The 11,547-nt window shown below is 39.2% G+C and overlaps 2 protein-coding genes and 1 long non-coding RNA gene across 5 annotated transcripts; 2 read left to right on the top strand and 1 right to left on the bottom strand.

The window, feature by feature from the left end:
- On the top strand, nt 1-4,483 carry LOC111344638 (uncharacterized). 3 transcript variants are annotated; one of them, XM_022951882.2, is made up of 5 exons: nt 1-157; nt 370-659; nt 1,738-1,974; nt 2,472-2,838; nt 3,727-4,483. In XM_022951882.2, the coding sequence occupies exons 2-5, from the start codon at nt 419-421 to the stop codon at nt 3,728-3,730; spliced, it is 849 nt and encodes a 282-aa protein (XP_022807617.2). In that variant the 5' UTR covers nt 1-157; nt 370-418; the 3' UTR covers nt 3,731-4,483. The 3 variants fall into 3 exon arrangements, with proteins under 3 accessions (XP_022807617.2, XP_088583624.1, XP_022807616.2); XM_022951881.2 differs by lacking the exon at nt 1-157 and having other exon boundaries at nt 173-659; XM_088727498.1 differs by lacking the exon at nt 1-157 and having other exon boundaries at nt 171-659; nt 2,472-4,483.
- On the bottom strand, nt 4,279-9,139 carry LOC111344637 (uncharacterized). Its single transcript, XM_022951880.2, has 5 exons — nt 8,741-9,139; nt 6,846-7,132; nt 6,253-6,409; nt 5,403-5,690; nt 4,279-4,928 (listed from the first exon to the last, which is right to left on the bottom strand). The coding sequence occupies exons 1-5, from the start codon at nt 9,042-9,044 to the stop codon at nt 4,474-4,476; spliced, it is 1,491 nt and encodes a 496-aa protein (XP_022807615.2). The 5' UTR covers nt 9,045-9,139; the 3' UTR covers nt 4,279-4,473.
- Nucleotides 9,140-9,167: 28 nt separating this feature from the next.
- LOC148727531 (uncharacterized) lies at nt 9,168-9,791 on the top strand. Its single transcript, XR_015989524.1, has 2 exons — nt 9,168-9,198; nt 9,260-9,791. It is a non-coding gene; the product is annotated as an uncharacterized LOC148727531 (long non-coding RNA).
- The last annotated feature ends 1,756 nt before the right edge of the window (nt 9,792-11,547 follow it).

Raw genomic sequence — 11,547 nt, 5'->3', positions numbered from 1 at the left:
CTGCTGTCACGTTAATCACGAATTTTGTTACTGTTGGTTTCAATACAAGATAGCAAATATTTTTAGCAACGCTGGCTTAAAATTCAAGTAAAGGAAATCAACTCCTACTCTTTATAAACATTTCACTGTCTTCTGATGAGCAAGTGCTTGAAGGAATGTGAGTATAATATTAAGCTTTCTCGGAAAACAGTTGGTGACGTCACATGATTATGTTTCGCATCCTAGCCTTCGTGCCAAGCGAAGGAATACCGAACGTGCAGTGATCTTTAATTTGTCGCTCCCAAAGCTAAAGAAACCCATAGTTAAAGTGTTTAGTGTCTTTAAATAAGTTATGGCTGGACAAGAAGACGAGATTTTGTCGCTTTGTAGCGGGATACGCGAGTACAAGATCGGTAAGTTCGAGGAGTACCATGATGCTATGGAAGGCGAAATGGAGGGTTGCCTTGTCAACATTGTGCTCTTTGGCATGACTGGCTCCGGAAAATCAGCTTTGATTAACACAATTTTCCAGTCATTGGGATATAATGATTCGAAACAAGCTGTAACTCAATGTACTGGAAGGGAAGGAACGAAGATTTTGGAGAGGTTTGTTCTTCCGGGAAACCAAATTGCGCTTTACGACACGCGAGGATTTTTCGCGATGGATATCAAAGAAGAGGGTAGGCCGTTTTTATTCATGAATTTCAGTGTATTCGATGACGAAAAGGATTTGAATAGTTACATATCCCTGTGTCTTAGCTTTCAGGTTATATGCGATGTTTTTTTCGAGTGCAAGTTCATAATTGCAAATAAAAAAAAAAACAAAACAAAAAAAACTGGGAATGCGTGACAGATATGCGCGAGAAAGTAGCGAAGGAGGAAGGAGAATGGATGGCTTTAGGGGATATTGTAACTATGAGTGAGAACGTTCGTCAGTTGGTCTCACTTAGGTGTGGAACAACTGAATTAAAGTTAAATGCTTCAATATTACGATGAGACATCCTATCCCTGTTATTCTAAAAGTTTATCATCCAGTCCAGGGGTAGGGGAGGAGAGAGGGGGAGTGACGAGGTCTGCGACAGAGAAATGATGATCTCACAACTTGTAAAGCGTTCAGTTCATACCTTTTCAGAGGGCTCCCTAGCCAAGCCGGTTAAATAGTCTTCTAAATAACTCTTGAAGTTGTAAATAGTATAATTAAGAAAGATGGCAATTTTTTGAGCGCGGTTAATAAACAGAGAAAGATGTTTTTCGACTTGTCACAAGCGGTGGACAGGGAGATTCTGAGTCCCCATAAGGAATCGAACCTAATACCTTCGGATTCCGCGCTCCCATGCTCCACCAATGATCGAGCCACAGAAACTCCATACTGAGCCCATTACGTAGTTCAAGTATGATAAGCGTCCTGCAGACTACTAGAATCGGCAATGTCGATAACGTCATGTTTTTGTAAACAGGATAAGAAAGATAGTTAATTTTTTAGCTCGGTTAAGAAAAAGATGTTTTTCGTCTTGTCACTACTGTGGGACAAAGAAAAAATTGTGAGAACATCGTTCCAATTTCATTTAGATAATGTATGAATTCCAGTACCATCAGCTGCTTTCTTGAAAAGTATATGAAAGAAAGGGTCGGTCACGTGACAAATTAAGAATTGTATCTATTCATCGAAAATCAAGTATATGCCAAGGCTGCAAATCTTAAAAATTATGGACAATGTACCTGTTTACATATTTATTGAAGCATTTGATACAAATACAGGCGAACTGTTTCGCATCCTGTTTGGAATTCATCGGCCTGGGGATGATTTGACACGAGGCGAGGAAAGCGCTCAAAAGGCAAAAGCCGCTGGCCAGGGTGCCCACAGACTCAAGAGACGTCCGCTAGCCGACCAAATGCACGTTGTACTTTGGGTAATAAAAGCTACCGACATCAGATTTGAAAAGGGTCAATACAGCGAAATCATCGAGTATGTTAAAGAACAACTGCAGGAGGCAAGTAAGTAGGACTTTTCCAGAGTGGTCTTTTACAACTTCTTAACGTCCGCCACACCATTCAAATTAAAGTGTAACGCTCAAAGAGTCATTCAACAGTAACAGAATGATAAGTCTCTAGAGGAAATTGAGTATTTAATCGGTGCGTAAATTTCCACCGTATTCAAAATTTCATACCATACCTTGCTTCGAAAAGCCTACTGTTACACAAATTATGACCAAACATCTTCTGCTGGCTGTCGACTAATTCATATTACTGACTGGCAGACTGAAAGCTAACGGTCCTTATGTCTGAATGTTAGACTGCTTAACTACTTGACAGCTCACCTGTCTGCCTGCCTGACTGGCTGACGGACTCAATTCGTTAATGACTTTCTGGCTGGCCGGTTCGAAGAAATTTCAATATTTACCTAGCAATTATACTGGGCTAGGTAACCACTTTTATCATTAATGATCTTGGAAGATGAGCTCCGTTTGAAAAATATTCTCTTTCTGTTGTAGTAATTACCGTCCTTGCCGTCATAACGTTCGATGACGAAGTCCACAGGATGCCAAACGCCGATGAAAAAAGGGAGAATTTGAAAAAGGCCGCCACTAAAGTCACCGGTAGCGTCCTAAAAAACGTGTTTACGATCGCTAACCCGTTACGGGGAGAAGATATTGATCCAGCGTACAAGAAATGTGTCTTGAAGTTGATGGAAAAAGCATTAAAGTGCGGAGAGCGCTCTATCAAGATGCGGCAAAATAAGAGAGAGAGTCCTAAAAAAGAAAACCGACTTTCAGACTCTGCAGCAAGTAACCTCAAGTATCCAACCCCAGTGGAGCACGAAGATGAACCTCCAATTGATCATAAATGTAAAAGCTTGCCGTAAGTTATTCATTATTATTAAAAACTAGATCATCGGATAATGCAATTCAAGACTTTCTATTGGCTTAGCCATTATGGTATATCAGCCAATATACCATAAACTACAAATATGGTAAGCGTACGTGTCAGCTTAAAATTAAAAGGGAGCTAAAAATTTAATAAAATTTAATAATTTAATTCAACGTTTTTAATAAAACAATTATTCCACTCGCGCTTGTTGGATATGAGATAGCCAATGAGATAGCCAATGAGGCGCTACGCGCCTCGTTGGCTATCTATCATCTCATATCCAACGCGTGCTCGTGGAATAATTGTTAATTAGCAGGAGACCTTTATCAACTACTTTAAGAGACTTTTTGTAAATTTAATTTAGAGAGAATTCAAATCCCGAACTAAGCTGAGGGAACTATCAGGTTTACTTCTTACTTTCTTTAGTACCTTTTCTTTAGTGTGAAAGGCATTTGTGTTTTTAAATGGAAATTGGCTCGAATTTGATAACCTAACCTTAAATTTGAACACCCAGGGTTAAGGGAACATGTTCGTGGATGATAATACTGGATAACCAAATGATCCTCTCAATTGTTGAGAAAACTTTCAAATACTGTGTGACACAGTTGAGTGTTAGGTAAACGAACCGCAATTAAAAACGAGCTTTCGGCCTCATTACATAGGTGTATTTGATTTTTTAAATAAGAAGTGACTCTGCGTTCTAATATGTTCCTATTTGATTATGACATGTTTGGTTGTGGCGGAAAAAACCGGCTCGTAGGTACATTTCCCGCGATTTTATCTCTTTCAACTTCATCCTCTGCAGAGAAGGGCCAGGGAAACTGTACGCACGTCGCCACTTTTCACACTTTTATTGCAATTTTTTTTATCACATGCCAGATGATTAACCCTACTGACTTGAGGAAGGTTACGACGCACACCAGAAACCTCCGGGATGGGGTTCAGGGACAAGTTGACGCAAAGATGACAGTGGACACTGCGGCACATATTCCAAATGTTATACATTTTTTTTGTTTATGTATTTGGACTTACCACTCTAGCTATATGAAATTATCATTAATTTTTTTAGAATTTTATATTCTCTAGTCTCTATTTATTTGCGATATATCATCCGCCGGCGGTACCATGATGCAAGGAGCAGACTATTATTACTCAAAAAGGTTACGATAAATGAATTAAGGTTTACAAGTTTGCCTCAAGAATTCGAGCAACTGTTAGTTCAATTGTAGAGTCAAGCTATCGATTGAAGATCGCAACGCTTCGTATTGTTTACAGCGAGCGGTGGTCCTCAATTAAGAGCTTAACTCTGAAGTTGATAGTAGCCCGAATTCGTAATAGAAAAGATAAGGGCAGGAGTCCTGAGTTACAAATCGTCCAATCTAAATATGAAAGTCTAGGATACTAATAAGTCTCTAATTAACAAGCGTAACATAGTTGTAGATCACATCGTTTTCTTTTTTCATCTTCTCTACATATTAACAAACTAATAGACAACTTAGGAGTTCTTTATTCCTCAGAGTTAAACCTCAGTCAAACGCTATTCTGAAAGTTACCTTTTCGTCATAAAAGTTTTTGGGCAAGTTTCAAGCGTGCACTGCATATTTTGTGCATTTTAATAAAATAGTGTTAATCAAGAGTCAGAGCATCATTCGTATCACTCGGAGGCGGAGGGGTGTGTCTCCTTTCTCCGAGAAATGGTAAACAAACGGACAAACGAATTCGCTTATACCAGGAATCAAGATTGTTCGTGATAACCCGATACGTTGTGGTTCCATCTTCTTCATGCGCATAAATTGCCAATTCTACGTCGTCAGCAGACTGACCTTCCTTCGACAAGCGGTTCTCTATCTCTATAGGAGGGGTCCAATCTCCCTTCCTATATTTTACATCTCCTTCTTCGTATGAAATCGCACCATTCTGAAGTCGGGTCTTTAATACCAGTGTATCCAGTGGTGGTGTGCTAAGATCTGTGGACCACAGGACCCATACTTTATCTTTGAGAATGTCAGCTGACTTAGCTGTGATGATTTCTTCGTCAATCGGACGGTTATTTTTGCAAATGATAAGGACGATTTTTTTGTCTAAAAATAAAAAAGTATGTAAGTTGAGAATAGTCGACACCTTTAAAAACAATTGCAAGGCAGAGAAAAAAAAAACAAAGTTAGGTATCATTGAGGTGCCAAATTCCTTCCTTGCATCGCTTATTTTTTCGGAAAACCATAACAAAATTAAAACAACAACGTATGCATCACCTAAAAAACATTTACCAAATTGAATGAAAGCTTTACGGCCATGTTTACACTAGAGTCTTGTCGCCTTTTAAAAACGACAACAAGGGAATTTTTATTTTAAGGATGATTTTTTTTTTGTATATTTTTCTCCGAAATTCATTTAGACTGGCGTCTGTACTAAGTATTGCTATGGAAAATATGCAACTGCGACACTCGCAGTAGACCATGGCAACTAGGTAAGCACGTCGTTGAACGGCCACTTAGAGAGACTATCCATGTAATTGCAGAGTCCTACTTGTCCCCTGACCTAAAGGATTCTCTTACCAACTTTATTTCTGGCGTATAGCAGCAGGTCCTCGTATTGCGAAGCGAACTCTTCGACGGCTATTCCATCCAAAACAATAAAACAAGATCCTAGGGAGTTGGCTGGAACAGGTTCTAGGAGTTCTCTCAGACTTTTCGGAGGTCCGCTGGAGAAACTTATCGCCTTTCCCAACAATTCATCACCGAACAGATTCTGAATAAAATGTAAATCAGACTGATTTCGGCCATGTACCCAATGTTTCGTCTTGTCCTTGTCAACTGCGTCCATAGATTGGTCGTGGATAGTTTCTGTGTTAAAAAATAAACACCCTCGTATCAAAGTTATGTAAAACTATGGACCAGGGAAAGCCTGAAAGACCTTTTTTAAGCCTGTGTTATGAGCTTAGACAAGTTATCCAGACTTTGGGTAAGGTTGGAATCGTACACCTGGTTCGGTACTTTCCGAAATATATGATACAGGGGCTATTAGCCAATTAACCCGATACTTCGTCCATGATTCTAGGCGTGTGTTCAGAGATTGGCATGCGCTAATATAACACTGTAATAAACAGTGTAGAGTAATAAATTTCTGTCTCTAACAATAATTTCTTTACAAGACTGATGCTAGGAATTTACAATCATTTACAAGAATAAGAGACAAATTCTTTTCAACTACCTCGTCCAAAAGTTTTGCCAAGAAAAAAAAAAGAGCAAATCCCAGCCTTGGTAGAACCAAAAATTAATCGCTGTGCTCTGCAAAAATACATATAACCAGCTCAGTCTCGATTAAAGGGTTCAGTATGTAAGAATACAGGTATCGATAAGATAGGAATACCAATACAGAAACAATTTCTAGGATTTAATAACTTACCTTTCTCTTCCTCGGATTTTGCACCACGATCATCGCACTTATCCTTTTCGGTTATAGGACCGGAAGTATTGACATCCTTTTGCCCTTGACAGATTCCAGCTGCATGCTTTTCAAGTGCTCCTTTCTTTGGGATTTTTGCTTCTTGTACTTCCGTTTTCTGGGAAATACGAACAGAAAAAAAGTTGATATAAGATTAGTTGTTACTAAGAGAGAATAACTTTCATTTATTCTCAAGTTACTAATTTTACTGCAGGTTGACTAGGAGTATTCTCTTCCGCTCTTTGATAACTGAGAAAATTTACTCGTTGAAGGGTAATGGTTCAATTTCTGAACGTTGATGCATAGACATATGAAAAGGTATGCAACGGAGATTTAAGGTGTGAACACTACAAGTCAACCGAGAAATGGTTAGCAAGAAACTTCATCTTAAAATTCTACTGTAATTACAGCAAAAGCATAATACAAATCTTTGAATTTTCTAAGAAATGCAGAGGTGCTGGACGAGATGATTGCTAGTAAGGTGTTTAAAACTCATTAAGGATTGATGTGATTAGTGGATATTTATAGCACCTTTTTTTATTGAGAAGACACACCTGCTTTTGATCAACTGAGGGGCTCAAGGACTCTGCCTGAGTTTTTTTCTCATAAACAAATTTTTCACCCTTCTTGTTGGAATCAAGGAAATGTAATAGCGCCTCCTCGTGAATCACCCTGTGTTTCTTGTCCCAGGAAAAAATAAACCCTTTCGTTCCATCCATGAATTCCTCTTCGAACTGAGAAGAAACTTTTCTTCGAGCCCAGCGCGACAGGATAGATCCGTCTTCCTCGGTGGCATTTTTGTAGTTGTCATCCCCACCAATAATGACAATCACTCTTTCACCTGAAATCATAAAAATACGATTAGCCAAGGTATGAGAATTTTCATCATACTTCTTAGGTCTCAACGATGAACAAACCGCCCATAATTTCTAGTGGTTTAGACCTATTTATAAATGGTGGGCTTTACTACTATTCTTTTTTATTCATGCAAAAGCAACAGAGTTTTCACTCAATTCACAGGCTTGTCAGCGGGCTCCCTAGGCCACCCGGCTTTACGTGCGAAATTGATCTTGCAAATAACTCCTAACATTGTTTTTCTCTAACGCTTTAAAGTTTCATCGTAGTAAAACTGTATAATATAAATACGCTCTTTTCTTTTGACTGATATTTTTTTTTTCGATTTAGCGAAGCCCGTTTGAGGATGTGAGGAACTTTTTCAAATTCCTCACATCCTTGAACGGTTTTTTTTTTTAAATAATAATAAGAATAAAACAGTTCAAAGCTCAAAGTTCCAAACTGATAAAAATCGTAGAAAACCTCCATGAAGGGGAGTGTTCGCGAGGAAGGTAATATTAACTTTTCATTGAAACCATTCATCATCTGCATAATGAACGTCGCCTGACCTCCTAACAAGTAAAAACATCCCAATCCTCTCGTCACAGGTGGAGTTTCAAAATGGTAGCTAAATTATACCTGCCTCTTACTAAATGAGTGAAAAAGGAAACCATGCTAACCTAAAAGTGGAGCCAAACTGCTCTAGAGCAATTGAAAATAGCACCCAGAGTATGTTTTGAGCAGATCTATTGTATTATATACGTCTGCATGTAAATTTTGGAGCAACGCGATCAGCACAAATTAAGCTTTTATTAACCTTATAAGCGTAAATTATGATTTAACGATTTATCATCGTCGCCGCAAAAATGTTTTTATCTGTCGGCGAAGCGTTTAATAATCATTATTTCAAAACTAGTACTCTGTTTCTGCGAAAAGAACGACAAAGAAAATCCTGGAAAATTCTTCACATACTATTTTAGTTTTGCGAGCGTCAAAATCCAATGGCCTACTTAAATATCTCTGAAGAAATCAGCTCAGCCGACAGCCATAAACTTAACGGCGAGCGCTAATCCCGGACTAAAGTTCGTTACAAAACGGCCATGTATTTTCCTTGCAAACACGTACTGCACGACCCCAATGGAGCTATCCAGTTATAATTCCCAGTGAGAATGCTTTTCTAGTTGTGAGAACATCGTTTCGATTTCAAATAAGAGAAGCGGTAGCTTTTCCCCCTCCCCACTGAGCTACTTCAAACAATGTAACTCTGATTCGTTTGCCTCGATGTCCACTTTTCAAACGAAACAAAGGACAGAAACAAAACTAACAATTACACAATAAAAGCAATAAAAGTCAGCTACTACTCCGACTTCACCGGTGAGAAGTTTTATCTTGTTATTCGAGCTGTTACACACGGTTTCTTCGCTTCGTTGTAAACAAGATATCATTTGTACAGTGGATACGGATCTCACTCTTGCTTATTTGTCTCAAAGAACTTACTAAAGCCGCTCAGTTTTTCTTTTTTCGTGTCACTTGTGTAAGATGAAACTTGAAAAACATTCATTTCAGTTTTGTATGATTATTCCTAATGAAACACGAACACAATCTCAGCACTCACCCGTTGCCCTCAGTAAAGCTTTGTATATCTGTGCGTAACCAATCCCAGCGTTCTCCTCGTTAATCGACAGTCTAGATTCGTGTGCATTGACCACAAAAATGGCGCAATCCATTTTTGGTCCATCACTGCTCTGGCCGATAGTCTTAGTCAACTCAGACATGTTGCCGAGGCGAAAATATTCCTTCTTCGATCGTATCTCAATCTCCGTCGTTTTCCCGTTTACGGCCTCCAAAAATTTCTCAACAACATCCAAATCATACGTGTTATCGCAGTTGAGGAGATAAAAGCATTTAGGACTGCCCATCTTTCTTTACGATTGAGTCTTTCGCGTAACTGCTTTTGAGGCAATATGTTCCAGTTTGGTCTTCCGTTGTTTCCTTGAAATGCCCAGGCTTGGTTACGGCGAAAAATTCGGGGTACAATTTGCTTCATTCAAAGCACGTCGATTCATCTACAGGGTAATAACTTTCAACAGTTAGGACTGTAAATATAAAGTTTAAAACACTTCCTTTTTTTCAGTTTAATGAAGCCTCTTCGTTACATTTCAAGAGACAGCTGTTCAGACTGAAAGACTTTGAATGTAAATTGGGTTTTCTCGGAAATCTGCAGGTGAGGTAACAAGAAGTCGACCAAAGCTGCGTAATGATTATAAAGATGACAAGCGTCGTAGCTACGACATCGCCCTCTGAAACGAAACTATAACAATAGCTGGTTTGGTTAGGATCTGCTTATTTCTTGAACATAAGTCATGGAGGTGCTAGAAGATGATGTTGCATCGCTACATAGCCGAATACTTGAATGCAACATCGGCAAGTACAAGACGTTCCCTGAGGCTGGAGGGCGAAATAGAATAATGTTTATAAATATTGTTTTCTTTGGAATGTTTGGCTCTGGAAATCCGCTCTGATTAATTCTATTCACAAGGCTTTAGATCTAGAAGAAGAGCCAGATATAATTCAAACTACCGGTAAGGATGGAACGAAGGCTTTAGAGGGTTCAGTTAGGGGATTTTTTGTGAAGGACATTAAAGAAGAGGGTAGGTTCTGTTTAATTTTAACTGCCTGTTAAAATCCTCTGAATGGAAAATTTCACAACCCCGGGGGCTTATGAGTCCACTAAGAACTCTTGTCTTTTGATTCAATCCAGTCTAGTCGAATAAATGCGGATAAAATCAGCTAACTGTCCACAGGTTGAAGTGAAACCGGAAGTGGATAAGCTAACGAGGTTTTTTTTAGTGTGTACAGTGTATAGTCGCCGTTGCTTTATGACTCTCAAACATGTGCTTACAATTGCAATGAAATCTCATGCTAGATCATAATCAACTATTCACCGTAGTGGAGTTGGTTAGGGGCGGTACGCAACCGACACTGAGGTGAATGGTTGTTTTCGTATATACTAAAAAAAATAATAATAAAATAATGAGCACAAAAAGATGATTTCCACTCATTTATTCCTGCAACAATTCCCAATATGTTCAGGCGCAAATCCCCCGCCATCGAGTTGCTCGGAAGGGAAAAGCAAACTAAGGATATTCGGAGTTTGAGATGTGGAGTTCAACAGAACGTACCTTCAACGCTTTCCACTGTTTCCACTAACCTCCCGGTTAGCTCAATTGGTTAGAGCGCCGGATTGTGTTGTGCGGGAGGTCGAGGGTTCGAGCCCCGGCCGGACAAATACTCATGGTCTTAAAATAAGTGAGGAGAATTTGCTACCTTTCTATAAGAAATGGATAGATATTCTAGTCTTCTCGGATAAGGACGAATAAACCGTAGGCCCCGTCTCCTGCAGGGTTAGGGGTAGGAGACGTTAATTTCCCACGCACGAGATTACTGTGTGGTGGATGTCCTCCCCTGGGGTGGGATGGGAGGGAAGGTGAGATCGTTACATGGACTGAAGCGGCTGCCAGAGGCGCCTGATAATGCTGACGTCCGATCTCAACCTTATCATTGTAACTAGACACGTTTGTTGTTTAGAGTGCTTGAGACTTTCTACTTTCTGTTTTACAAGTACAAACAAATAGAAATTACCTTGTGGGGAAAACAAACTTTATTTTTTGCGAGTTGTAAATTACAAAGGCACTACCACTTATTCAGCCTATATTAGCCCCATTGTCAATGGGGCTAACCGTTCGCGGCCATAAATAGTTAAAACTGCCATAAAAAAAATAGTCGTAAGGCGTAAATATACATGCCACATTAACCTAGCCTGAGGTCAAGATAGCTGGATATTGGCCGAGTTATTTTCTGGCATTTGTGTGGACCGTGACGAAGTCGAGGTCCATGAATATACTAAAAAAGAACAGGGCTAATATCAAAAACATGAGTACTATATTTGGAACTTCGAAAAATTAACTAACTTAAGCACGTACAGGCAACTATGATGTTGAGCGGGATCGATACAAAGATCTTTAAGAGTTGGCCGAGACACAGACACAAATGTGCATATATCAGTATACCTCACTGTTTTCATAGCCATCGGATTCATTCTCTCTTTCACATCAGCATGTCAGTGCATAATTTTTTAGGTTATCCGTAAAGGATATATAAACTTGTAATCGTGACAGGTAGACTGAATAAAAATAATAATCAAGCATACTTGCTAAGATATTTTGATGTTTGACTGACAAAAAAAGAAGCTCCTGCGGTGCTCAGTTCTGTTAAAAAGCACTCAGGAAGTAGCTAGAGCATTCAACCAGAAAGAGAGAAACCCTCGACTATGTTTCGTGTTACCCCTACACTTCTTCCGTATTAATAAATCGAAGCGGCGAGATTCATACGGACTTTCCTCGAATTTTGTGCAGAGAAGAC

The sequence above is a fragment of the Stylophora pistillata genome, chromosome 7, assembly GCF_964205215.1.
Source record: "Stylophora pistillata chromosome 7, jaStyPist1.2, whole genome shotgun sequence".
Lineage (NCBI taxonomy): Eukaryota > Metazoa > Cnidaria > Anthozoa > Scleractinia > Pocilloporidae > Stylophora > Stylophora pistillata.
Note: the sequence above shows the minus strand (reverse complement) of the source record. Positions and strands in the feature narration are given on the sequence as shown.